Source organism: Serinus canaria, chromosome 2 (assembly GCF_022539315.1).
Source record: "Serinus canaria isolate serCan28SL12 chromosome 2, serCan2020, whole genome shotgun sequence".
NCBI classification, from domain to species: Eukaryota; Metazoa; Chordata; class Aves; order Passeriformes; family Fringillidae; genus Serinus; species Serinus canaria.
In genome coordinates this window covers 149455712-149479741 of record NC_066315.1, presented here as the reverse complement: position 1 = coordinate 149479741, position 24030 = coordinate 149455712, and the positions used below count along the sequence as shown (strand labels likewise).

At 48.2% G+C, this 24030-nt stretch overlaps 1 protein-coding gene across 1 annotated transcript in view; it reads right to left on the bottom strand.

Annotated features, from left to right (window-relative positions):
* Nucleotides 1-24030, bottom strand: part of LOC103816826 (adhesion G protein-coupled receptor B1) — a 133950-nt gene that overhangs the window by 79514 nt on the left and 30406 nt on the right. The window contains exon 10 of the mRNA XM_050970761.1: nt 5804-5945. Coding sequence (XP_050826718.1) covers nt 5804-5945 — 142 coding nt within the window. The remainder of the gene's footprint in view (nt 1-5803; nt 5946-24030) is intronic.

Below are 24030 nucleotides of genomic sequence, written 5' to 3'. Positions count from 1 at the left end.
CGGCAAGTTTGGCCCCCTAAGAGCATCACACATCCTGTCTCCTCCTTAGTCACATTAAGAGAGAGAGTATGAGGGGAAAACTGTCTGCCCAGCTGGTTCCTACCCCGTCTTCTCCATTCTATCCACGCCTGCTGAAACTCAGGAGGGCTAAACTGGATTTAGTGACAAGAGCCTCCCCGCTGAGCACAGCAAAGAGCAGCCTGTGATTTACAGAATCACCAGCTTGCTCCGACAGGCTGCCACAGACCTCGGGGAAAAGCACCCCAGAGACAACACAGCAGCTGCTCCTGCTGTGGAGCAGGAGATGGGCAAAGCCCAGAAATCCCCAGCAGCACTAGACCACATCCCTCCCCAGTCCCAGCACAGAGCTCTCCTGGGATGAGCAGGAGTCCAGCTGGACTGGCCCTTTGCCACTCCCACGTTGGCATCTCTGCACCCACGGAGAGTTCAGTGGCAACAGAACAAATCCCCAGGAAATCTTAGGCAACATTTCCAGCTCAAGAGGCACAATCAGCTCCTAAGAGACACTCTACACACAGCAGCATCCTGGAGAGGACGGGGTGATTGCAGGAAGAGGTGCCAGCATCGCGAGCGCAGGAGCTCGCAGAGGATTTGGACCTCAAAAGCCCAAATGTTCGTGGCTCAGCAATGTTCACCCTGGCACAGCTCCTGCCAAGCGGGCAAGAGGAGGCTCCTAATGCTCTGTCAGGGAAATGACAGCACTTGGTGCTTCCTGGAGCACCCTTCAGGCTGGGGGCACTGTGCAAATGTGGATGCACAGAGCCCGGGATGTCACCTGCAAGGGTGCTGCAGCTGGAGAAAGGGAAGCAGAAAGCAAGGAAGTGTTCAGCTCAAGGTCACAGTTTCACTGACAGGCACAGAAAAGCTCTGGCTGTAGCCTCAACCCAAATACACCAAACTCTTCCCTAAAGCCCCATAAAACCTGACCAGAGTTTGATGTCTCAAAGCCTGGCAAAACTGAAAACTTCTCTTCCTCAGAAAAGTTCAATTTTTGAATTAAAGAGTTAAAGTTGCAGAAAAAGCAGAACCAATATTAACTAAGCCTGGAAAGCGTTGTGAACATGAGAACTGTCAGTTCTCAAGGTATGCAAAAGGCTTTGTTCTCATCCAGACTCCACGTTTCACGTGATAAATGATGGAAGAATATAAATGTTAAAATGTTCACCTCCAAATGAAGTTCTCCAGTCTTATCTAAATAAAACCGATATAATTTTCCATCAAAATGTTGTCAGAATTGCTACACTCTTACAAAATATTTGATTCATAACATCAACTTTTTTTTTTCCTTCTTTTTTTTCTGCTGGGAAACCTGGATCTCTTTCCCATGGAAGAGAGGCCCTACAGAATTTTAGGAGCTTAAAATAACCCACCTTGTGTGTGTGCACTGTCCATGAAGTACAGAGAGATCCTTCAGCAGAGGACAATCTTTTCAGGGGAAGATCCTTGGGACACAACAAGATCTTTGAAGGTCCCTTCCACCCCAAAATGGGAGGTTTTGAGGGACAAAAACAGAAATGCTGTGAGTGTAGAGAGGAGCTTTATCCCCACGGGTAAGAAGCACACCAGGAAAGGTGCTTCCCATTCTTGCAAACTGAGGATAACACTGAACAAAGCCTCTTGCAACATCCTGGGATATAAATCCTGGAATCAAGACTGGAAAATATCTCTGAGATCATCAAGTCCAACCATCAACCCAGCACCCGAGTGCCACATCCACATATCTCTTGAACACTTCCAGGGATGGTGACTCCACTGCTTCCTTGGACAGCCTGTTCCAATGCTTGGCCACCCTTTCCTCAAAGAAATTTTTTCCTAATATCCAATCTAAACTCCCCTGGCACAACTTGAGGCCATTTCCTCTCATCTCACAGGTCAGCTCACTGTGGATGCTCAGCTGCCTGGCCAGCACTCACTCAGGGCCAGATATGCTACAAAAAAGCCCACAAAACTCAACAGCTGCTGGTTTTGCCTGTCAGAAAACACATTAAGATGAGATGTCCCAAAAACTCAGTGCAGACATAAGAAACTGAGCACCCCTACAAGTTCTTTCTACCAGCTCCGAATCTTCATCAAGCCTAAGAATGAGAGTTCAGATGCCTCTCTCTGCTCAGTTTTCTGCAGGCAGGACCAGCAAGGAGGGGGAGAGACAACAGAAATGTATTTGTCAAGTTTTACTCCAGCCCTAAGGGCTGCACAAATCACAGAACCATCAGTTTTGGTTGGAAGGGACTTTAAAGATCATCCAGATCCAACCCCCTGGCTGGACAGAGACAACTTCCACCAGACCAGCTTTCCCAAAACCCCATCCAAGCTGTGCTTAACCAAGCTTTGACTGACTTTACAAAGGCCAAGCACAAGGTGGAAGGCAGCAAAGACAACACGAGACAAACTCAGATGAGACAACCAAAGAGTGAAAGGCTTTGCTGCTCATCCTGCTCTACTTTCTCCCCACCTCTAAAAATTGCCAAAATATATTGAAAAAATGACCACTCCAAGCCTCACATGCAGCTCTGTGGTTTCCTTTTTCCCTCATTCTCTGTTAGCACAGCTACTGTGCATGTGTAGCACCACAGGCACTGCTCTTCCAAGACAGGCAGGGTATAAAGCTAAAACAAAAGACAGTCCCAAAATGCTTGTCTGTGTTCCCTAATTTAAGAGGTTTTAATCTTTCACGATGGTCAAACAGCAGTTGTGCCAAAGCAGAGCATGAGGCTGCCTCTGTCAAGTGGAAGTAGCAGGGGAAATCAAACACAAATCTGAACTCCAGCTTTTTGAGCTGGATCCATCACGGTTTAGGGATGTCTGTCTTCCAAACTGATTCAAAATTCAGCACTTTCAGCCTCCAGCTTCCCTGAAATCAAGGAAAACTTCCTCCTTTCCCCACTACACCAGCAACTCTCAGGTGCCAGCCCAGGCAAACTGTCCTTGGCCAGTCCGAATCAGCAGCAACACTCGTCCCAAAAGCCTTTTTTCACTGCAAAGGAGCTGTGCCCATACCAGGGTTACAAATATTTCAAGCTGCCAGGGCCAAAGGCTCCAGAAGGGAGATTTATAGCAATAAATAATATTAATGACACAGGCGGACGGAGCTTCTTGTCCTGAGAGCTCCAAAGGCACATGAAAAACTGCACCATAAATGTCACCACCGCAGACACCAACGATGACGAGATGCCACCTCTGGGGACGGGAGGCAACGTGGGCTTGTTCAAAATGAGATTTGGGGAGGAAAGCGAGGGAATGAGGAGCTGGATGAGGCACAGACGTGCAAGCTCACAGGGCAGGCACAGGCAGGAGATGGGTCCCAGCTGGTTCAGCCAGGTTGGTGCTCCCCATCATCTTCAAACCCTTGGTCTGGCTCAGAGGATTCAGGAGATATCCAAGCCCCAGTTCTCCCCCCCAGCACAGCCAAAGGACTCATCCTGATGCTCATGAGTGGACTCAAGGCTGGGAAAAAATGAGCTGGAAAAACATAACCCAACCAGCAGCCAGAGGAGTTGGAAAGAGGGCAAAAGAAGCAATTTTAGGCCTAAACCCCAAAGGAGCAGCTGTGAGTTTAGTTGCAGATATAATAAAACATGCCTGGGGGAAGGAGCTGTATCCTCCTGCAGCCAAGCCCACTCTCAAATGCAGAAATACTTGCAGGGATGATAAAGGGCTGACACCCACTCAGTGTTACCCAGATAACACTGAAACACCTGGAGCTGAGGGAGTAGCAGCATCTGGCCACATCAGATTAACCATTTTTTTCCCCAGGTTGCTTAATTAAATAATATCAAGCAGTGTGTGAACATAAAATCTATATAAGAGAAACTTCTGTGTTAGCCCAGGCAAAGATTCCCTTTGCTTTTCCCACACTGCTTGATCCTCTGCCCACTTCCAGAAGATGGATCAGCAGAGGACCTTCACCAGCAGCTCAGCTGCACATCTGGACTCACCTCATTCCAGGCTTTGCCTTAGAAGCCTCCCTGCAGCAAAAATCCCAGTTTATTTTCCCCAGCCATACAACCTCCCAAAACTTTGTCAGGATACCTTGGAGTCCTTCCCGTGCAGGGCAAGGCTCGCTCATTGATCACAACCTCTGGAGCCAGACCCTAAAGCTGCCAGAGCTTGGGGTGAAAGGTGAAGCCCTGCAAGCTCGCAGGGCAGGTGACAAATCCCACCTGGCTCACCTGAGATCACCCTGTCTACCTCAAGAAGGCTGGAAACTCTCCTGGAGAGCACCAGCCCAGCAGCTGCTTCCCTGCCTGCTTGGTTTATGGTGGCAGGACAAGGAAAGAACAGCCCATGGAAGGAGACTGGGAGCAGGGATGCCAGAATTGATGCAACCAGCTGCTTCCAGAGCCCCTCCAAGCGGGAACATGCCCCCAGTCCTACCTCTGAGCATCCTTCAGCCAGAATATCTCTACCTGAGACCGCAGAGTTGCTGCCTCTGTCCAGAGGACCCCAAAAGCTGCTCTGCCCAAGAGCCCAGAGCCCGTTTCCCAGCCCTGTGGGTGGCTGGGCCTGCTCGGGGCCCAGGCAAACACAACCAACACTGTGTCTTTAAAACCACTTCAGTGCAGATGTTGTTTCCATGGTAACTAGTGGACCAAATACATTAGTGTTTCTAATAATAAACCAAACCTTCATCTTGGAAAATGTGATCCCCCCTCTCCCTTTACCACGCTCACCCTTCCTTTCTTCCTTTCCCCTCCCCTTTTGCCGAATTAAGCCAGCATTTAACAAGCAAGCCATAATTAGTAAATAATTGCAAGGGCCCAGTAACTCCCAGTGCCCAGGCAGATGGAGAAGCTTTAGGTGGAGGAGGGGGCGGCTTCACTCTGTGAACCTGGGAACTGTCCAAAAAGGGATGAACTACTAAAAAAAAAAAAAAAAAAAAAAAGAAAAGAAAGAAGGAAAGAAAACCAAATTCAAAAGCACAAGGTGGAAGAGAGGAGCCTGCGAAGCGTCTTCTGACCACCCCAGCGCCGTCTTTAGTGCCCTGGCACCCTCCCCGCGCTCTGACTCAGGGTGCAGCCGCCCAGCGATAATTTCTAGGAATCTCGCACTTTTTTTTCCCGGAGGCTCCGTCCGAGACGCGGCACCGACTTCGTGTCCCCGACAAGCGGCCAAAACTTCACAACTCCTCCCCTCCACGCTCCCCGATTTCAGAGTGGGAACCCCGCCACAGACACGCACACACACCCCCCAAACTGCGTGGGGTAGAGGGAAGGACGCCGAGGCGGGGATGGAGACAGGCGGGGAGAGAGGGAGGCGGAGCGGGGCGATTCCGCCCCCCCAAAAGAAGCCACGTGCGAAAGATTCCGTGCGTGGGGAGCTCACGGCAGTGAACACGCCTGCGGGGGCCGGCGGCTCCCCACACTGAGCGGGATTCGCGTCCCAAGACACAGCGCAGGGATGGAAGGATGGATGGGGAGGTCGAGGGGAGCAGCGCGGCAGCACCCGCGGTGTCCGCGCGTGTGTGTCCCCAAAGCTGCGGTCAGGGTCGGGGGGAAGGGGAGAGGAAGGACGGCGGGGAAGGAAGGGGGAGGGTTATGCAAAGCCTCACGCTGTGTCGCCACGGTCCCGGTGACACCGGACTGCAGCAGCAGCAGCAGCGGCAGCGCTCGGGGCTGTCCCCGCCGAGCCTCCGCGGTACCCGAGAGCAGCGCGCCGGGGATGCTCCGCTGCATCCCGGGCGCGTCCCCTTCCCTCCCGCTTCATTCCGCCCTGTCCCCCGCGTGTCCCCACGCCTCCCCGGCCCCTCCGCTCCTCCCTCCGCGGAGCCGCCGGCGGGACTCACCATGTCGGGGCTGAGCTGGGCTAAGATGGCGAAGGCGGAGAGCCGGTCACACAGGCACTTGGTCCGGGAGGCGTCGAGCGGGACCGTTCGGCAGCCGCGCCAGGACCAGGCGCCGGGCGGAGAGGCGGAGGCGGAGGCTCTGCTGGAGGGAGGAGAGCAGGGAGGGAGGGACGGGGCGGCGGAGCGGGGAGAGAGGGAGAGCGGCCGTCAGGGCGGGCGGGGAGCGGGCACCGCGCCCCCCGCCGCCCCCATCCCACCAACCCCCCGGAGGACCTGCGTCTCCATCCTGGTCCTGGTGCTGGTCCGTCCACGGCTCCCCCGCCCCGCTGTGACCCCTCCATCATCACCCTCACATGTGAACGGCTCCCTGCAGCCCCCGGGCTGCCCGTTCTCACCATCACACTAACCCTATAGTCCTGCCCCACATATCCCAAACACACCCCCCTAACCTTTTATCCCTGCCCCACATATCCCATATAAACCCCCCTAACCCTATAGCCCACCTATCCCACGTGTGCATGCATAACTGCACTGCCTCATCCCACACAGCCACCCCTTGGATGCATAAGTCCTGAGTCCTGCCCCACAAATCCCATATACATCTTTCTAACCCTAAAGCTCTGTCCCATGTGTCTCATATAAACCTTCCTAACCCTATAGCTCTGTCCCATATATCCCATGTAAACCTTTCTAACCCTATATCTTTGCCCCACATATCCCATATACACCCCCCTAACCCTATAACCCTGTCCCACATATCCCATATACACCTTCCTAACCCTATAACTCTGTCCTACATGTCTCATATAAACCCTCCTAACCCTATATCCCTGCCCCACATATCACATATAAACCTTCCTAACCCTATAACCCTGCCCCACATATCCCATATACACATCCTTAACCCTGTAGCCCTGTCCCTCATGTCCCATATACACCCCTCTACCCCTATACCCTATCCCACATGTCCCATATACACCCCTCTACCCCTATACCCTATCCCACATGTCCCATATACACCCTTTTGCCCCTATGACCCTGTCCTACTTATCCCACATGCACCTTAACCCTACAACCCTGCCCCACATACCCCCTGTATACCTTTTTGACCCCATACCCTTTCCCACTTATCCCATACACACTTTCCTAGCCCTATGCCCAGTCCCACATGTGCCATATACATTTCCTTAAGCCTATAGCCCTGTCCCATTTGTTCCATATACACACCCTTAACCCCACAGCTCTGCCTCATTTATCCCACATACCTGTGCACAACTTCCCACCAACACATGCATGCACAACCCTAAAGCCCTGTGACACCCACCATATTGATCCACACGTGGGACACATGGATAAATAATCCTACAGCCCTGTCCCTACACAACCTGAACACACCTCCCCATCCCTACAGCCCTGTCCCACATATCCCATTTATGGATATAACACTATGGACCTAAAATACACCTCACTGCCCCCACAGCCCCATCTCTCACCCCATACACCCCAAGCCCCTGCTCCACACCCCACAGAGATGGATATCGACCTCCCCCAGCCACGGGAACCCCAATTCACAACTTCACCCCTCCCTTGTTCCTTCTCCAAAGGCCAGGCCAGGACCCTCCTGAGCCCTTCCCCACATTCCCAGAGCTCTGGGCATGGCAGGGATGTTCCTCCCTCATGGCCAGAGGGACCTGAACACATCAAAGAGACAGATCCCTGCTTTCTCCTGACATCCTTTCAGCCTAGGGAAAAGCAGCAGAATGGGGAAGGGGCCATAGATGTGGGAGTCTCCATGGTCTTCATCCCACAGCGGGGGTGGTTTCATCAGGGAAAATTATTGCAGCCCCATCTCTGTGCGAGCACAAGGGGCTAAGCCAGGGAAAAGGGGAATCTGCTGCTCTGCCTTATGTGCTGGAACAGTGGGAACCCAAAAACTGCTGTCATTTTCCACCCATTGCTTCTGTGTCTTGCCCAGTCCTGTGTCCTGGGATATGGTCACTCAGGGAGTGCAGATGCAGAGAGCAAGTGCAGAAATTCAGTAGATGGGGAGATCAGCATCCCTGTGCATAACCTGGGCTTCACAGGAGCCTGAGACAGGATGTGGAGGCAGAGCAAAAGGGCCATCTGCCATGAAGGGACATGGGGAAAGATGTCCCATCTCCCCATGTGACCATCCTCAGAGGAGGGGACCTCGGCAGCAATGCCAGCAGCGAGCCCACGGCAGCTCCAGATGGAGCCAAGCTGCTCAGCAGCCTTGGGTGCGCCACAGATGGCCTGGACAGCTCTGTGCTGCTGGCTCCAGAGACCTGCCCTGAGTCACAGACAAGTTCTTTGCAGGTCTTGACCTGGTGCAAGCTCTGACCTGCTCCTCACACAATGATTTTGAGCCTCCCTCCACGTCCCTGTGCCACCATGGCCTGGGTGACAAAGCACCAGCACGTCCTGCTCTCAGTGCCCCCTCACATCCAGTTCAACACGTGACACTGAGCCTCCCTGAATTATTTCTGGTTTGGGTTAGAGCACTGTTCGTAGTTAAAAAAAATAAAATCATAAAAAAACCCAAGTTAATTTTACTGTAGAAGTTGTAGGCAATACACAGAACCTTTTTTTTCCCTGGTACTCATCCAGAGCTTTCTAAATATCTGGACCCTACTAAATGTCTGAATTTCCCATCCCTGGGAGTGCCCAAGGCCAGCTTGGAGGGGGTTTGGAGCAACCTGGTCTAGTGGGAGGTGTCCCTGCCCATGGCAGGGGGTTGGAACTAAATAATCTTTAAGGTCCCTTCCAACCCAAACCGTTCTGTCATCCCGTGGTTCTCCATCCATCCATCTCATGGGATATAAATTTGTCTTCTCTGGATCAGCAGCTCTTCACATGATTTTCTCTGAGCTGTCACATCATCTCTTGGAGGATTTCAGACCCTGGCATTGTTCTTTGCGCTCTTTCATGCGCCTTCTGACATCCCCCAATACCCTTTTCTGGAAGGAGCCAGGAGATCCAAGGCCAGTCTCATGGAAAATCTGAATTCTGTATTCTCCCTTCTACGTGCTGCTCGTATTTCCAAGATCTGCATTATTGAGTTGTTCTGTTTATCCACTGTCACTGACAAAAATGCCTTATTTATGATGTGTACAAATAATGATAAATTCCCAGACTCCAACAACCAGTTCTGTATTCTCCTAGAAAGCATTAATTTAGCTTGACAAAAATCTATTTTCCATAAGTTGATTGCTATTAATGCCTCTGTTTTAATGAGCGTGCTATTATTCAATTATAATCATAATATTACCCACAATCCCTAAATTTTTGGATCCTGTTTCAGATGGATATTGTGCCTAAGACAGATGTGAGGCTGCTGTGCTTACACACACATGCTCCTCTCTCCAGATTTGGGGACCTTTTCCACCTTTCTTTTCCTAAAGAGAAATGATCCCAAATTAGTCTTAACCTGCTCTTTTAAAACCCTCGCCTTCCAAATTGCTCTGTCTTGTTACTTTTGCACACATCTCACTTTGTTGGATGATATATAGCAGGTTTTCCAGCTGCTGGTGTAATGAAAAGTATTTCATTAGGCTGGGATGTGGATTAAGGAACCAGGCTCTCTTCCAATTACAGAATACAGGCGTTTATTGAAATTCCTGCATTATTATAAATAAATCTGTCATTTCGAGCTAGTAACAAACCAATACCATCAGGATATAGTATGGGTTTAGTAGACTCTGAATTTTTATTTTTATTCAGCTTTGCTGGTCTGAAGAATAAAATTCCTACACTTTTCCTTTTTTTTTCTCTTGTATTTTTCAAGCTTTTAATTTGCATTGCTTGCTGTCAATTTATCCTTTGTCTAGATTTCCACAGCAGCTTTTACTTTCCCTCTATAACAGATTGTGTTGTTTGGTTTTTCTTCGTAGGTATTGGTGCATTTGGCTTGTGGTGTTTTTTTTTTTTTTTTTGCTAGCTGAGTGGTTTTTTGTGCTCTTTTTTGTTTATGGGTTTGAGGATATCTAGAAAACTGCTTTTAAAAGGCTCCTAATAAGAGAATTTTGGAATCATAGAATGGTTTTGGAAGGGACCTTAAAGATCATCTTTTTTCAACCTCCTGCCATGGGCAGGGACACCTTCCACGAGACCAGACTGCTCAATGTCCCACCCAACCTGGCCTTGGACACCTCCGTGGATGGGGCACCCACAATCTCTCTGGAAAACTTGTGTCCGCACCTCTCTTCTCTCACAGGGAAGAATTGCTTCCCAATATCCCATCTCACCCTGCTCTCTGGCAGTTTAAAGCCATTCCCTGTGTCCTGTCACTCCAGCCCTTGTCCAAAGCCCCTCTCCAGCTCTCTTGGGGCTCCTTTGGGCACTGGAAAGGGCTCTGAGATCTCCCTGGAGCCTTCCCTTCTCCAGACTAAACAACCCCAGGTCTTCCAGCCTGTTCTTTCATCCTTAACTTTACCCTCAGCTTTTTTCTGTTTAAGCAGCCTTTCCCAACAAATAGAAATGCTTAAATCTCCCCTTTCTGGAGCATCACATTTGTGTACATTGCCACACACAGACACCCCCTGCCCCAAGGAACCAGAACTCTCTTCAAATGTGGGAATACATTTGCCCTCACATCACTTCCAATCCCAAAGCCCAGCTTTACTCATTTACCAGCTTTCAAAGTAGACTAAGACAGATCTGGGCCATACATCAACAGAAGTAACCTCATAAAAGGGAAAAAAAAAAAAAAAGGAAAGTAAATCAGAAAACCAACAAGAACAGGAAACCCCAGGGAAAGTATCAGAAAACAAATAACACTCCCCAGATCCTGTGCCTGGTTTCACATTCCCATGGCAGAAAAGCTGACAGAACAGCACTGAATGCAATATCAGGATAAAATCTATCCAGGGCCAAAGCCACACTTGGCACAGCCTGAAATCCATTTCTAGATGCACACAGAAAGTGCACAGTGATATTGAGGCAAGAAAAAAATTAAAAATTAAAATAATCACCTTTTGCTCTTCAAAGACCTGGTCTGGTGCCTGCTTATTTATCCTGTTGGACTCAAAGAAAGCAACTGGATCAAAGCCATCCAGTTCTTGCTTTAAAAGCTGCTATAAATCACATAAAGGATGGGTGATGTGGATGTGCTGAGTCAGGAATTTGGTGTAAATCACCTCAGAATAAGTCCAGCTACATCTTTTAATGGAAAACGAAAATCTGGCCTTCATTACTACCAGTGATTATTAATTAATTAGTCCTTACCAGTCATTAAACCACTCAAATGCTCCAAAGACCATGTTCATTCCTCTGGTTTTAATATCCTCAGAAGAATAACTTTTCTTTCATCCTTTCCTTCCTTGTTGCAGATCTCCCTAATTACCTCGTCTCGTTGCCCTGCAACCCTTTGGATATGAACACCTCTGCACCCTTTGGGGATGGAGCTTGGAGATGGGTTGGGAAAACCTGTTTGGAGGTAGGAGGATGTGGCAGAAGAGCCATGAGCCTCTTCTCACTGATTCCCAGTGTGGATGTAGAATCCTGGAATGGTTTGGGTTGGACCAACCCTCATTCACCTCGTTCCAGGCCCCAGCCATGGGCAGGGACACCTTCCACTATCCCAGGGTGCTCCAAGCCCTGTCCAACTTGGCCTTGGATAATTCCAGGAATGGAGCCCCTTCTCTGGACAACCTGTGCCAGGGCCTGGGGAATTTATTACTTGTATCTGATCTGAATCTCCTCTCTTTCAGGAGTTTTAAATCATTCTCCCTTGTCCTGTCCCTCCATCCCTTGTCCCAAGTCTCTCTCCAGCTCTCCTGGAGCCCCTTCAGGCACTGGAGCTCCAGCCCTTGGAGAATCTCCACAGCCTCTTCTGGACTCATCCAGCACCTTCACCTACTTCTGCTGTTGGAAGTCCCAGAGTTGGATTTGTTGTTCCAGCTGAGATCTCACAATAATTCCTTGTGATTTTGGGTTGTCCCATTCATGGTTTGTGACTGTTTGAGCCTGTCCAGCACCACCTGCTGCAGATCCCACACTCAGTACCACTAAGAAAGATCTAATGGGATTTCTCCAAGGTCCAGGGAAACACACCAGAGGGAGTTTGGGTCTTGCTGGTTGCAGATACCTGCCCAGGAGCCAAGCTGGGAGAGCTGGGAATGTCCAGATAGTGTTTGGTTCAACCATCAAGTATTACCAAACACCTCATAGTTCAGTGCAGACTTGAAATCCTTAAACTCAAATTTCAAAATTCAATCACTGGATTTTGCTATCTAAAGATTATTTCACTGGCAGCAGTTCAAATTACAAAGCAGATAAATTGAAGAAAGGGCATGTTTCACATTTTAATGCAAAATTCATTCACTGTGGGCCTGATGAAAAGCTCTGGAAGACAATGGGCTATTAATGAACAGGTCCATAAGGGGAAGAACATTTGTGTGTTTGTGTGTGCCTGCCTGTAGGTTCAGGTTTCATTTGTAAAGCAGTAGAAAAGCCTTTGATTCTGCCAAAAAATACACTGTGTTTGTGCTGGGAAATCCGTGCTCAAAGCTCAGAGGCAAAGAAAAAGAGCAGAATTTGAGTTCTTCACAAATATTGAATCCAGGTACACTAATAAGGGAGCGGAATTATTTCCAGGCAGTCTCCAGAGTGGAGGCAAGGAAGAAGAAACTCTACTAAAGGGAAAACGTGGGCAGAATATTAGAGGAGAGTGTAGTCAGAGTGATTACAACCCAGTCAAAAAGGAATTGTAGAAATCCCCAAACCAGACTGGCGTGAAAAACGTTGTATGGGGAGGGTGAGCAGGGAACCTGACAAGTTGGTTCTGTCTCTAACGTCCCTGGTCAGATTTATCTCCGGTGTAATTCCAATGATGCTGCACAGGAAAATGTCTCACCATATGTTACTACATGACTCTGAACATCATTTGAGCACTTGATGGGGAAAAGCAATTAAGCACTGTCTTGTAGATTTAAACAGGAGCTAAGCACATGCTTAAGGACTTTCTCAAACAGAAATGCTGCTCTGAACAGGAATTTGCACAAATGGAGAGCTTTTGTTGTGGGAAGAGCCACGGAGCAGAGAGAGTTCTTAAAATTGGGGTAAATGTTTGAGATCTGAGAAATACAAGGAATATTCAGAAGTTTTTTTCAACCCAACCAGCTCCGTGGTTCTCTGACTGCTCTTGTTTCATGTGGGCCATTCCCCCTTCTCCAACCAGGCGAGTGCTTGGCACGGGTCCAGCTGGCAGATTGATTATTAATTTGGAGAACAAACCAGAGATGAAGTCAAAGTTAATCCTTTTTGTGGGATTCCCAAAAGCAATTTTCATTTCCAGCCAAAGGCTGCCCCAAAGCGCCTTTCAGACACTTTGGCTCTGCACAATAGCCCGGGACACAAAAAAAACCCCTGCAATCATATTTCTGCAAAAAGTGTGTCAGAGTCACTGGTTGTGCAGGACCTCGGGGCTGAATTAAAGAGTGGATGGTTCCTAAGAGAAAGGGACATGAAAAGGCTTGCAGCTTTGGAAAAAAAATAGGCTGATTAAAAATAAAATAAAATAAATCTTTGATTGGCTGCTAAAGCAGTTACAAAGGATCTCATGCCAGAGAGGTAAATGCTGAAATTCATTAAACACTAAGCTAAATATGGGTTTAAATCAATTTTTAACACTGCAGCTGCTTGGAATGTTTTGGACACCCTCAGTACCAAAGCAGTGATCACTCTTTGCTTAGTTGAGACCTTCCTAAGAACGAAATAAAACCAGCAAAACCCTTTCACAGGGGTCATTCTGTTATCCAAGAGATAATTTTCCCTTTCTGTGATCAATCCACTGGTTCAAAGACAGGCTGAGCTCTCGGTTATGCTGCTGAAAATCCTGAGAGACATCTCACACATCCAGCAAGGCAATGTAGGCTTATTGGAGCAAAACCAAACCTCCTGGAAAAATCCTGCACTTCTGAGCCTCTGAATTTGAAATGTACCACAAGTTTGGTAAATCCATGTGGCTCAAAATGAAATCTGAAGTTCCAATGAAACAAAGGACAGCCCAGCAATTTCCCTATGTTCATTTAAGGAAATCAACCCTATTTAGCTCAAAGCCAAGAAAGCCAAATGTGTCCTGGCCTCCTGGGCTGGATGTCCATGGTGTGGGCAGGTCAAGGGAGAGCATTCTCCCCCTCTGCTCTGGTGAGACCCAGCCTGGAGTGCTGAATTCAGTTCTGGGATCTTCAGCACAGGAAAGATGTTGGAATAAGTCCAGACGAGGCTGGAGAAGATGCTCCAGGGGCTGGAGCACATCTGCTCTGGAGCCAGGCTGGGAGAGCTGGGAATGTCCAACTCCAGGGAGACCTTAGAGCCCCTTCCAGGGGCTCCAGGAGAGCTGGGGAGGGAATTTGGACAAGGGACTGGAGTGACAGGGCAAAGGGAGTGATTTAAAACTGAAAGAGGAGAGATTCAGACTAAATAGAAGGAAGAAATTCTTCCCTGAGAGGGTGGGGAGGCCCTGGCACAGGTTGCCCAGAGAAGCTGTGGCTGCTCCATGCCTGGAAGTGTCCAAGGCCAGGCTGGATGTGGCTTGGAGCAGCCTGGGTCAGTGGAAGTTGTCCCTGCCCATGGAATGAGATGATTTTGAAGGTCCCTTCTAACCCAACCCGTTCTATGAGATGGAAACTGAGGCACACAAAGGAGATGTGAATGGATACAGACCTATAAGAGGGCACTCACAGAACTCTGATATTTGAAATAAGCAATCAACAAATACATTCACACATCCCTTAGCTGAGTTTCCTGGTTTCTCTACAGAAATAATAATAATAAAAAAAAAATCCAAAACTGCTATAAAACTTCCTGCTAAGTGACTCAGATTATTCAGTTTCCTTACAAGTTTTGCTTGGCACTGATGCCCTTTTTCTCACCTCTACCCCAGGAGCACAGGCCTGGCACTGAACAGAACAATATTCTGTCAGTCTGAAAAGGTCAATAATCAGAGTAGCAGGTATTATTAAATTAGCTCTTTTGAAAAAAAAAAAAAAAAAAACCACCAAAAAACAGTGAAAATGGAAATTGTGGAAAAGGAAGTAAAAGCATACTCTTGATCCAGTTGCTTGGTGGAAGGAAAATAAAACCAGAGCAGGAATATTAAATTGATTTTATTTTTCAGAGACCCTTAATTCAAGGTGTTTGGGATGATTTCCTTCAGAAATCACAGAAGCAGAATTAAGATAACTGTGATTTAAGAAAGTATTCATGATCTGTGGGAAATTAGGAATATTTGGGATTTCCCCTTTATGTATGTGTGGGAGAGAGGGACAGGAAAAGATATAAGAAGGTGACAAGCAAGCCCTTTGCCCAGCTGTGAATTCATGAGCACAGTACACTGAATTGCAGCATTTTCAGGGGAAAAGGTTACTTTCTATCTGCAAATTAGGCCCAGGAAAAAAAACAAACAAAAAAAAAAAAAAAAAAAAACAAAAAAAAAAAAAAAAAAACCAAAAAAAAAACGAAGAAACAGTCCATATGCAGCTTCTAGTGTGAAGCCTTAATTAACATAAACAATGTTCAAACGCACAAAGAAATAGATATTACCAATGAAATAAAACATATGGCTGGCTAAATACCCCGAAGATTATCTGGAGATAATCTTTTCAGGCACCAGAAGTGCAGCTGATGCTGAGCTCTAATGATTCTCATCACAAGGCCAGGCCATCCCACCAGAGAGGGAGCTCAGCACTTCCCACCACCATCAGCCTCCTGGGCTTGCATCCTGCCCTTCAAATCCAGAGCTTGTGGTGGAGAATTAATGAGCCCTTTCCATCTTTACAACCCTGCCCCACTGCTCCAGAAGAAGGCCTGAAATGCAGGAATCATCTCTGGAAGGAGAAACTTGTGCCATGGCTTGGTCTCCAAGGAGCTGCTTCAGTCAGCGTTGTGTTGGATGGGGATTGGAGCAGCTGGGTTTGGTGGAAGGTGTCCCTGCCTGTGGCAGGGGATTGGAACTGGGTGATCTTTAAGGTCCCTCCCAACCTAAACCATGGATTTATGGAAGGGTGGGATGGGGGAGAAATTTGCCACTGGGCCCACAGCCAATTTCCTTGTGTTCCCCTGCCAAAGTTCTTACCCACAGCACAGATATTTCGTTGGGATGAGCCCCCAGAAGGGTTCCTCTGTCCCACCCAATATTCCACTGAACCATCCTGAACGTGTCAGAATTTTCATACAGAAAATGTGACACCATGGCCTAGGCAGAGGAGGAATGGAGAAACCAAAGGCACTCAGCCTTGTGTCCTTGGTCTCTACATCAGAAATTAATGTGGAAATCCCTGTGAGGTGTCACAGTTCAAAAAACCCTGATCACAAAACTCGGGGGAACATTCCTTCCTGACCCGTCTCTGGAAGTGTCCAAAGCCAGGCTGGATGGGGCTTGGAATGACATGGGATAGTGGAAAGTTCTGTCCCATGGCAGGGCTTGGAACTGGGTGGTCTTTAGGAGCCCTTCCCACCCAAACCATTCTGTGATTGAATTACCCCAGTTCTAGTGGTTGTTTAATAACTACAAATCTGGTGGCTCCCACATCACCTAGTTAGGATCAGAACTTAAAGTATCATGTGGGAGGTTTTTGTTTGGTTGGTTGGTTGGTTTTAGGTGGTTTGGGTTTGTTTGTTTGTTTGGGGGTGGCTTTTTTGTTGTTTTGTTTTGTGGGTTTTTTTGTTTGGTTTGTTTGGTTTTTTTTTTGTTTTTTTTTTTCCTGTAAGGCATATTTGAAGTCTTTTTGTCCTGTGCATTTTTTTTCCTCTAAAAAGATGACATTTCCTAGCTCCCCTACAGAACCCTGTGAAACAGAAACAGAAAAGCTGACAGCTCCCTATAATCCCTTGGCTTCGTGGCTTTATGAAGAAAAAAGGAAAATAATTCTCATCTTTAGCCACACTGCAAACTGTGCTAACATCAGGTCAGCTCATGGCAGTGGCTGCAGAAGATGACCTTGGACTGCTTCCATGGAATCATCAAATCATGGAATTGTTTAGGTCGGAAAAGATCCTTAAAATCATCAAACCCAACCATCAGCCAGCACCATGTATACTACTAAACAAATCCTCAAGTGCCACATCCACACATTTTTTGACCTCTCCCAGGGATGGTGTCTCCATCAGCTCCCTGGGCAGCCTTTTCTAATGCTTGACCACCCTTTCCAAGAAGAATTTTTTCCAAATATCCAAAATCTCCACTGGTGCAACTTGAGGTTGTTTCCTCTCGTCCTGTTATTTCTTACCTGGGAGAAATATCTGACACCCACTCACTACAAACTCCTTTCAGTCTATTTCCACCACAGATCAACAATTTATTCATCCAAGTCTTTATCCTCTGCACTTAAATTTCTTATTGTTATCCAGAGCCAAAAGCACCTGTACAGTATTTCTGGAATCCCTTCAGTGTAAGAAATCCAGGCCATAACTCCTAGATTAGGAGCTATGAGTAAGATTGCAAATAAGATTTATAAATAAAAGAAAACTAGTGCAATATTCTAAATAAATTCTATAAATAAGATATATTTTGGGGTAAAGCAGCCCCATTGGATCTTTTCTGCTACCAGAGTATCAGAACAATAAAAATGTTAGAATCATCAAATTGTTTGAGTCAAAAAAGATGTTTAAGTCCCACTGATAACACAGAACTGCAAAAACTACCACGAAACTGTGTCCCTAAGTGCCACATCTACACATTTTTTAAATCCCTCCAGTGTTGGTAACTCAATTAATTCGCTGTCATTCCTAAACTCTATGGGTATCAAGATCACCTTGGGAAAAAGGCAAAAACAGGAGCTATTGTTAAAATATTTTAAGCAGAGGTTGGGATATTCTGAAGCCAACTTTTCCAAGTGGAGGGAAGTGTATCAGTGGGACAGAAGGGGGATGGAAAGATGAGCAGGAGGATGGCTGCTCTCATTATCATACAGGGCTGCTTTCCAGCAGAGGACAAGGTGAGAGCAGCGAGTGATGGATCTGCCTCCCTCCCACCCCTATGTGACATTCACAGCTGCTTGTCCAGGCCTTGCAGGATGCTTCTCTCCAGGGACAGCTCCTCTGGTGTCCTTGAGCTTGCATGGAAATATTTTGGCAGGTCCTGCATGGCAAGAAGTGGAGCCAGGGCTGGGCTGTTGTCCCCTCGTTGTACCGCCCTGCAGGACCCTCCTGAATCTGCCTGTTTGAGCAAAGGTGTTGTGTGCATGTTCCAGCTGGACACAAAGAGGTTCTGCTCGCTCCCTCAGCTTCCATGTCAGCTTTCCTGCTATAATTTCCCAATTACCACAAGATGCCAGAGACCTGGGGCTGGTTTTGCAGTTATTCCCTCTCCAGCTAGGAAGGATCAAACTGGATCATGGCCCAAAAGATGGGACTCTGCTTTTCTGTTTAGAAAAGGATGTGGCTCCACATCAGGAATTAACCTGTAATGGGTCCAGGCAATCCTCTTTCTCTGCCCTGAATAACAGCCAGTCATCCTATAATCACTCCTGAGAAACTGGGAAATTTTCCTGTTTTCACAGAAAACAACAATCAATGCACCCAAGGGATGAGCAGCAGCTTTGTCACATGAACTGAAAATATTCCAGAGAAAATCCCCTTAGGAACCGAGTGCATTAGCAGTACCCACCATCTTCTGCACCTGGACATCATGGTCCCACCCTCAAGCCTCTTGGGAAAGATGGGAAGAATGGGAAAACAAGGTAGGGAATGATTTTGCTGAGCGTAGCAGGTGCCAATAGAAATGTAGGACATTGCAGCCAGCAGTGAATGAGCTGGAAACGCTCCCTTTGGCTGCTCAAGGATGTACAAATGCACTTGGATTAAAGGCTGGGAGAGCAATGCAAACACCTGGGAGGAGATGTCTCACTCACATCCTCTGTTCTCACATGTCCTGTTTGCTGCTCAGCACTTCCAACTCTGTGAATGGCCCCAGCTGAGCCTAAAAATCCCTCAGTGCCCCCAAACCAGCCCTCAGCCAGAGCTCAGGGGAGCAGAAGGATTGACATGACCCCAAACATCACCCCATGGTTGCTCACACCAAACCTTGGCAATGGTTTGGGGATTTTGGAATTGTCCACTTGGGGATTTTGAACCCAAAATCTTTGGTGCATGGGACTGAAAGGAGAGAGGGAGATGAAAGTCTGTTGCTAGCTCTGGACAGAGAGCCTGCAAGTCCAAGCTCTGGTCCAGATCTCCTGTCCCTTGTGCCCTCTGTTTTTCAGCCTCCCCCTCTCTGAAATATCCATCTTGATGCTCTTCCCAGCTTTCCATGGCATAGCCAGGGATGGAGACAGGCAGATTGCCTCCTGTCTACTTCTAAACAACACTTCCCAAAAGAGCAAACAAACAGTGCTGCCAACATCCCAGCCCTGTCTCCGAGAGCACAGGAGGCCCCAGGGCCAGGTTGGGAAGAAGGATGGCTCTCCTGCTACCCAAACCCCAGCTCCAGGGGATGCTGCTTCTCAGAAACCTAAATCAGAACATTTTAATGGCTGAGCACAGGGCTAGAGGATAAAGAGACAAAGAAAAATAAATCAGGTGGATGACAGAGGGGCTGGGAATGGGAGGAGGTAGCAGACGGTAAAAGAAATTAAATCAAGAAGCAAAATTAAGGTGCTGCAGGCAAAGATGAAGATGCTGGATTAAAGATTAACCGTAACCAAGATGGAAATGTGGCCCTTTAAAGGTACAAATTGCTTCAATGCATTTCACAAAACCCACACAAATCTCCTAAGAATAAAGTTTTCACGGATGCAGCCGGATCACAGTGACAGAGATATCTGGACCTAAGAACTCTGGATGGCTTCACATCATCCAATTAAAAGCAAAGGGAAGGCAATCACCCTAAAAAACTGAAAGCCCTGCACTGAAGTAAAGGAGAGGGGATGCAAGCAGTCGTTAGAGAAGGGTTTGGCACTGTGCAGATAAATTCTGGGGGTATTTTCAAGTCACTCTGAATCCAGGGGAGGTGCTGAGCCCTTTGGGGCAGTCTGCTCACCGAGCATTTCCTAATTTATCTCCTGCCAGCCAGCTCCAAAGGAATGGTGGGTGAGCTCAACGTGGGAGTGCACCTTTCACACCTGCTTCTTCACAGCCCAAAGGAAGAGACAGCTCAGCCAACATTCCCACCAAAGTGGAGCAGGTGGAGCAGGTTCAGCCTTGGGCTCCAGCCCTGGGAGCAGAGGATCCTTGTCCCATCACAGCACATCAGGTTTTTGCACTGCTGCACATTCCCATTCCAAGATCACCGGGAGAAAGGTCTCTCATGCACTGCCACCTCCTTTTAGCACCAGCAGCTCACATTTTCCATTGGAGCATCTAAGACCCTGTTCCTGGGAGAATAAGGGGTTGGAGGAACTTGATGAGGTTGTGAGCTTCGGTTCTTTAAAACCCTGAGGTGTTTTTTTCAAACATTCTGATGAGAGTTTCCTGGGTGATACAGACCTAGGAGCACCCACAAAAGAAGCATGGAATGTTTTGGGTTGGAAGGGGCATTTCAAGTTCATTGTAATGAGCAATGACCAAATTAGATCAGGCTGCTCAAAGCTGCATCCAACCTGACCTTGGACACTTCCAGGGATGGGGCAGCCACGACCTGGCTGTGTGAACCTGTCCCTTATGGTACAACCCTTCTCCTGGGACAAACACAGCCTTGAGCCTCGCTGTTCCTGGAAGGATTCCCACGAGCAGAACCTCAGGGGAACATCAAAATCAAACTCAGTGTGCACTTCAAGCCTCCAGCAGGACATCAGAGAGCTCTGAGCCAGGTGAGAGGAGGACAACACAGGTGCTCATCCACACACAGACATGGGGATGCTGCTCTGAAGATGAGAAGGTTTAGTCAGTGTGAGCTCAAATCGCTGCACTTTTTTCCCTGCCACTGCTTTCCTTTGGTCCTTCCTTTCCCTTTGGCCTCCTTTTCCTCTGCACACCACGAAATGAGCATTTCATGGGAGCAGAGCAGCCAAGTGAAGCTGAGCTGGCAGCTCCTTGAATGAATGGAATGCCTCCCTCGTTCCCAGCTCGAATTTCGGAAAGCAACATCTGCCTGCTCCTGAAGGTCATTTGGATCCTGGATCAGGGATGCTGCACCACCTCCTCATTGCTATGCTGTGCCTGGAGCAGCCATAAATGTCCTGTCACATGAAATGCTGTTTCATTACAAGTTTTGGGAGGGAGGGGCCAAATAAAATGGAAAGCAAACAGCAAAAAACCCACTCTGATGGGACCAGTGTGATTCCTGCCCTTACATAGGTGGGTGTAGAAAGGAATCCCGAGGTTTTGCTTTGGATTTGCACTTGTACAAGGGGAGGAAACCTGTGGGAAATCGAGATGATGCTAATGCAGTGAGTGGGCTGGCGCAGCCATGGCTAAATAAACGCTAATAAATAAATAAATGCTGATGTTTAAGATTGAGCTGCCCCCTCTCCTTGAACACGCTGTTCCCAGCCCTCCTGGGGGCTGATCTGATCTTGTCTCACCAGGGGGGGTCGATGTAAACATCTCCCTGGTGGGCAGGGCCCGCGTGGTTCAGAGGGAAGAGGGTGAGATCCCTCGGGAGGAGCAGGAACACAGCACCAGTGAGGCAGCTGGATTCAGGCTGCCAGGCTGCCGGGAATGGTACCTTGTCACCGCTTGGCAGCTGTGAGGATGCAGGGATGCAGGGATTCAGGAATTCAGGGAGCCACTGCCAGCAAAGCAGAGGATTGTAGTGAAGCTAGAAAAAAGCAGAGCAAACTTCCCTTCTCCAGCTTGCATGAGCAGGAGCTGCAAACACAAATCAAGCTCCAGACCTGCAAAGCTGGCAGAGGTTTTCCTGCAGGAAGGTTTCTCCTGCCATACAATCCCAGTGGTTTTACGTATACTGCATGACTGTGGTCAGCTCTGCTCTAATTCCTGCTTTTTTGCCATGGATATCTGGGAGGAAAGGCATGCAGCCACAGCACCCCAGCAATTTTGCAAGGAGCAGGAATAAGGAGCAGGTGCTGAGCAGAGCGACGGCTCTGCTTGTGCTTTTCTCAGGAAAGCAGGTCACGGGGGAGGAGGGGGAGTCCTTTCCCAGCTCTGCTGCTGCAAATGTGTTTAACCAAAGCCACGCTGGTACCCAAACACTCTGCTGGCTCCTCTGGAGCTCATGCAAAGAGGGATTGCCATCAAAACCTTTTAAAGCCACTTTCTGCTAAGGAAAAATGGCTTGCAGAGATACAAGCTGGTGGAAGCCTCTCTACTCCCAGCAATGTTTCTTCATTAGGCTTTCTCCTCTCTCCTCCCCATCCTGCTGTGTCTCTGTACATCTGGAATCAGAAAGGACAGAGAGTTCCCCAAAAAAAACAGGCAATGGACTTGGCTTCTATTCTATTCTATTCTATTCTATTCTATTCTATTCTATTCTATTCTATTCTATTCTATTCTATTCTATTCTATTCTATTCTATTCTATTCTATTCCATTCCACTCCACTCCATTCCACTCCATTCCTACTTTCAGTGACACCCCTACCTTCAGCCACCCACCTTTCCCAAATTGGACAGATGTTGCAGCATCTGTGCAAGCTCACACAACTGTCTGCTGTGCTTTATGTGCTGAGGTTCAGCTGAGGTGCAGTGACAGGTTTGGGAGAGCATTCATCCCAAAGGGAGTTTCTGACTTCTCACTTAGTGAGAAGATGTGGAATATTCCTCAGCTAATTAAATACTTGTCAGTTATAAGGCAGCACCAATGATGACTGTGCTGGCTACAGCAATTTTTACTGAAAAATGTCTCTGCTGTCCTGTCTGGGCTTTGCAGCACCAGGAGTGGCCTTTCTTGCAAGAATTGCTGATGGTGCAGCAGCAGGCACAGTCCTAGGGGTGAAATGTCCTTTATTTTCTCCCCCACAACCTGCCCAGCACTAAAATGCACATAAACCAGTGCCAAACACATCTATCTCTGCCTCCTCCCTTGGCAGGGTGATCATTTCAGCCCTTCCTCTGCCCCTCCTGCAGACCTGAACAGATTCCCTGGACTCTGCTTCCACACTGGAACATCATTCCAGAGGGAGAACCAGCTCCTGCTGCTCAAAGGCTTGTGGTGCAGGGATCAGGACTGGGTCTATAGCTCCCAAGCAGGGAAATTCAGAAGTCCCCCTGAGCCTCACTGATATCTCATGGATTAAGCCAATAACAGCTGAATGCACTCAACCCTCCTGGCACTCTCTTTGCCAGGACCCAGGGGAGGCAGGGAGCACGGGGATAAAGCCAGGCAGTATCACCATCACAGATGAAATGCAGATGAAATCCCAGCAGGAAGCTTTTATCCTCTGGCTCAGGAGTGCTCATTGCCAGGGTGCTTTCTCCGAAATCCAAGCTGGCACCTGGAGCCAGGAATCTCCAAAGGAGGAGATCAGATTGCAGAGGGTGGGAAAAGGGAGATTCCTGCTGCTGCAGCTGCTTCCATCCCAGCCAGGAAAGTGGGCAGAGAGGAATGTCCAGAGGGAGATGCAGAAAAACATCAGAATAAAGAGTAAAGGAATAAACAGGGAAGATTTTGCAGATAAGAAATTTTCTGGAGCCACCAAGGAAGCAGAAGAAGTTGGGGAGAGAGACAGAGAGTCTGGAAATCAAAGGGGGCCTGAGTGTGTGGAGAAAGTTTATCAGAACATTTGGTTTGACACTCAGGAGTCCTGAAAGGAAAAAAGTCAGGAAACCACAGTGCTAAGGTGTAAATCTGGCTGTTTTCTCCTCAGCCCCTCTGAAATGTCCCTGCCAACACTGCTGGCTCGTGAATCAAGGTCATCCACACAGAGTGAGCAGAGAGCAGACAGGTAGGTTAGGACCAAAGGGATGAAACTGCTGGTCCCAGCCTTCACCTGCCCAAGGGTAACAGAACTGAGCAGGAAAGTACAGTGGATGTGACAGCTCCCACTCCATCCTCCTGTTTGATCTTCCTTTCTTTCCTGAGATGACAGGAGTTGTCAGAGTGAAGGAGCGCCGCTTACAAGCTGGGGGCTCCCAGGCCACCTCTTCTGAAAGCTTTTCTGGGGAGGGAGGGAGGCCAGGAGGACAAAAATAAATGCTCTTTGTTCAGGGGACCTGAGAGCAGGTCCCCACATCGCTCCTGCTTCAGAGCAGCAGAAAATGTTCTGAGAGTTCCTGTCAGTTCTGCTGCATTTTGAAGCCGTCTCACCCCTGCAAGCCTCCAAAGCAAAGTGACACTTGTCATTGGACCAACACTGCTCCCTCCTAAACC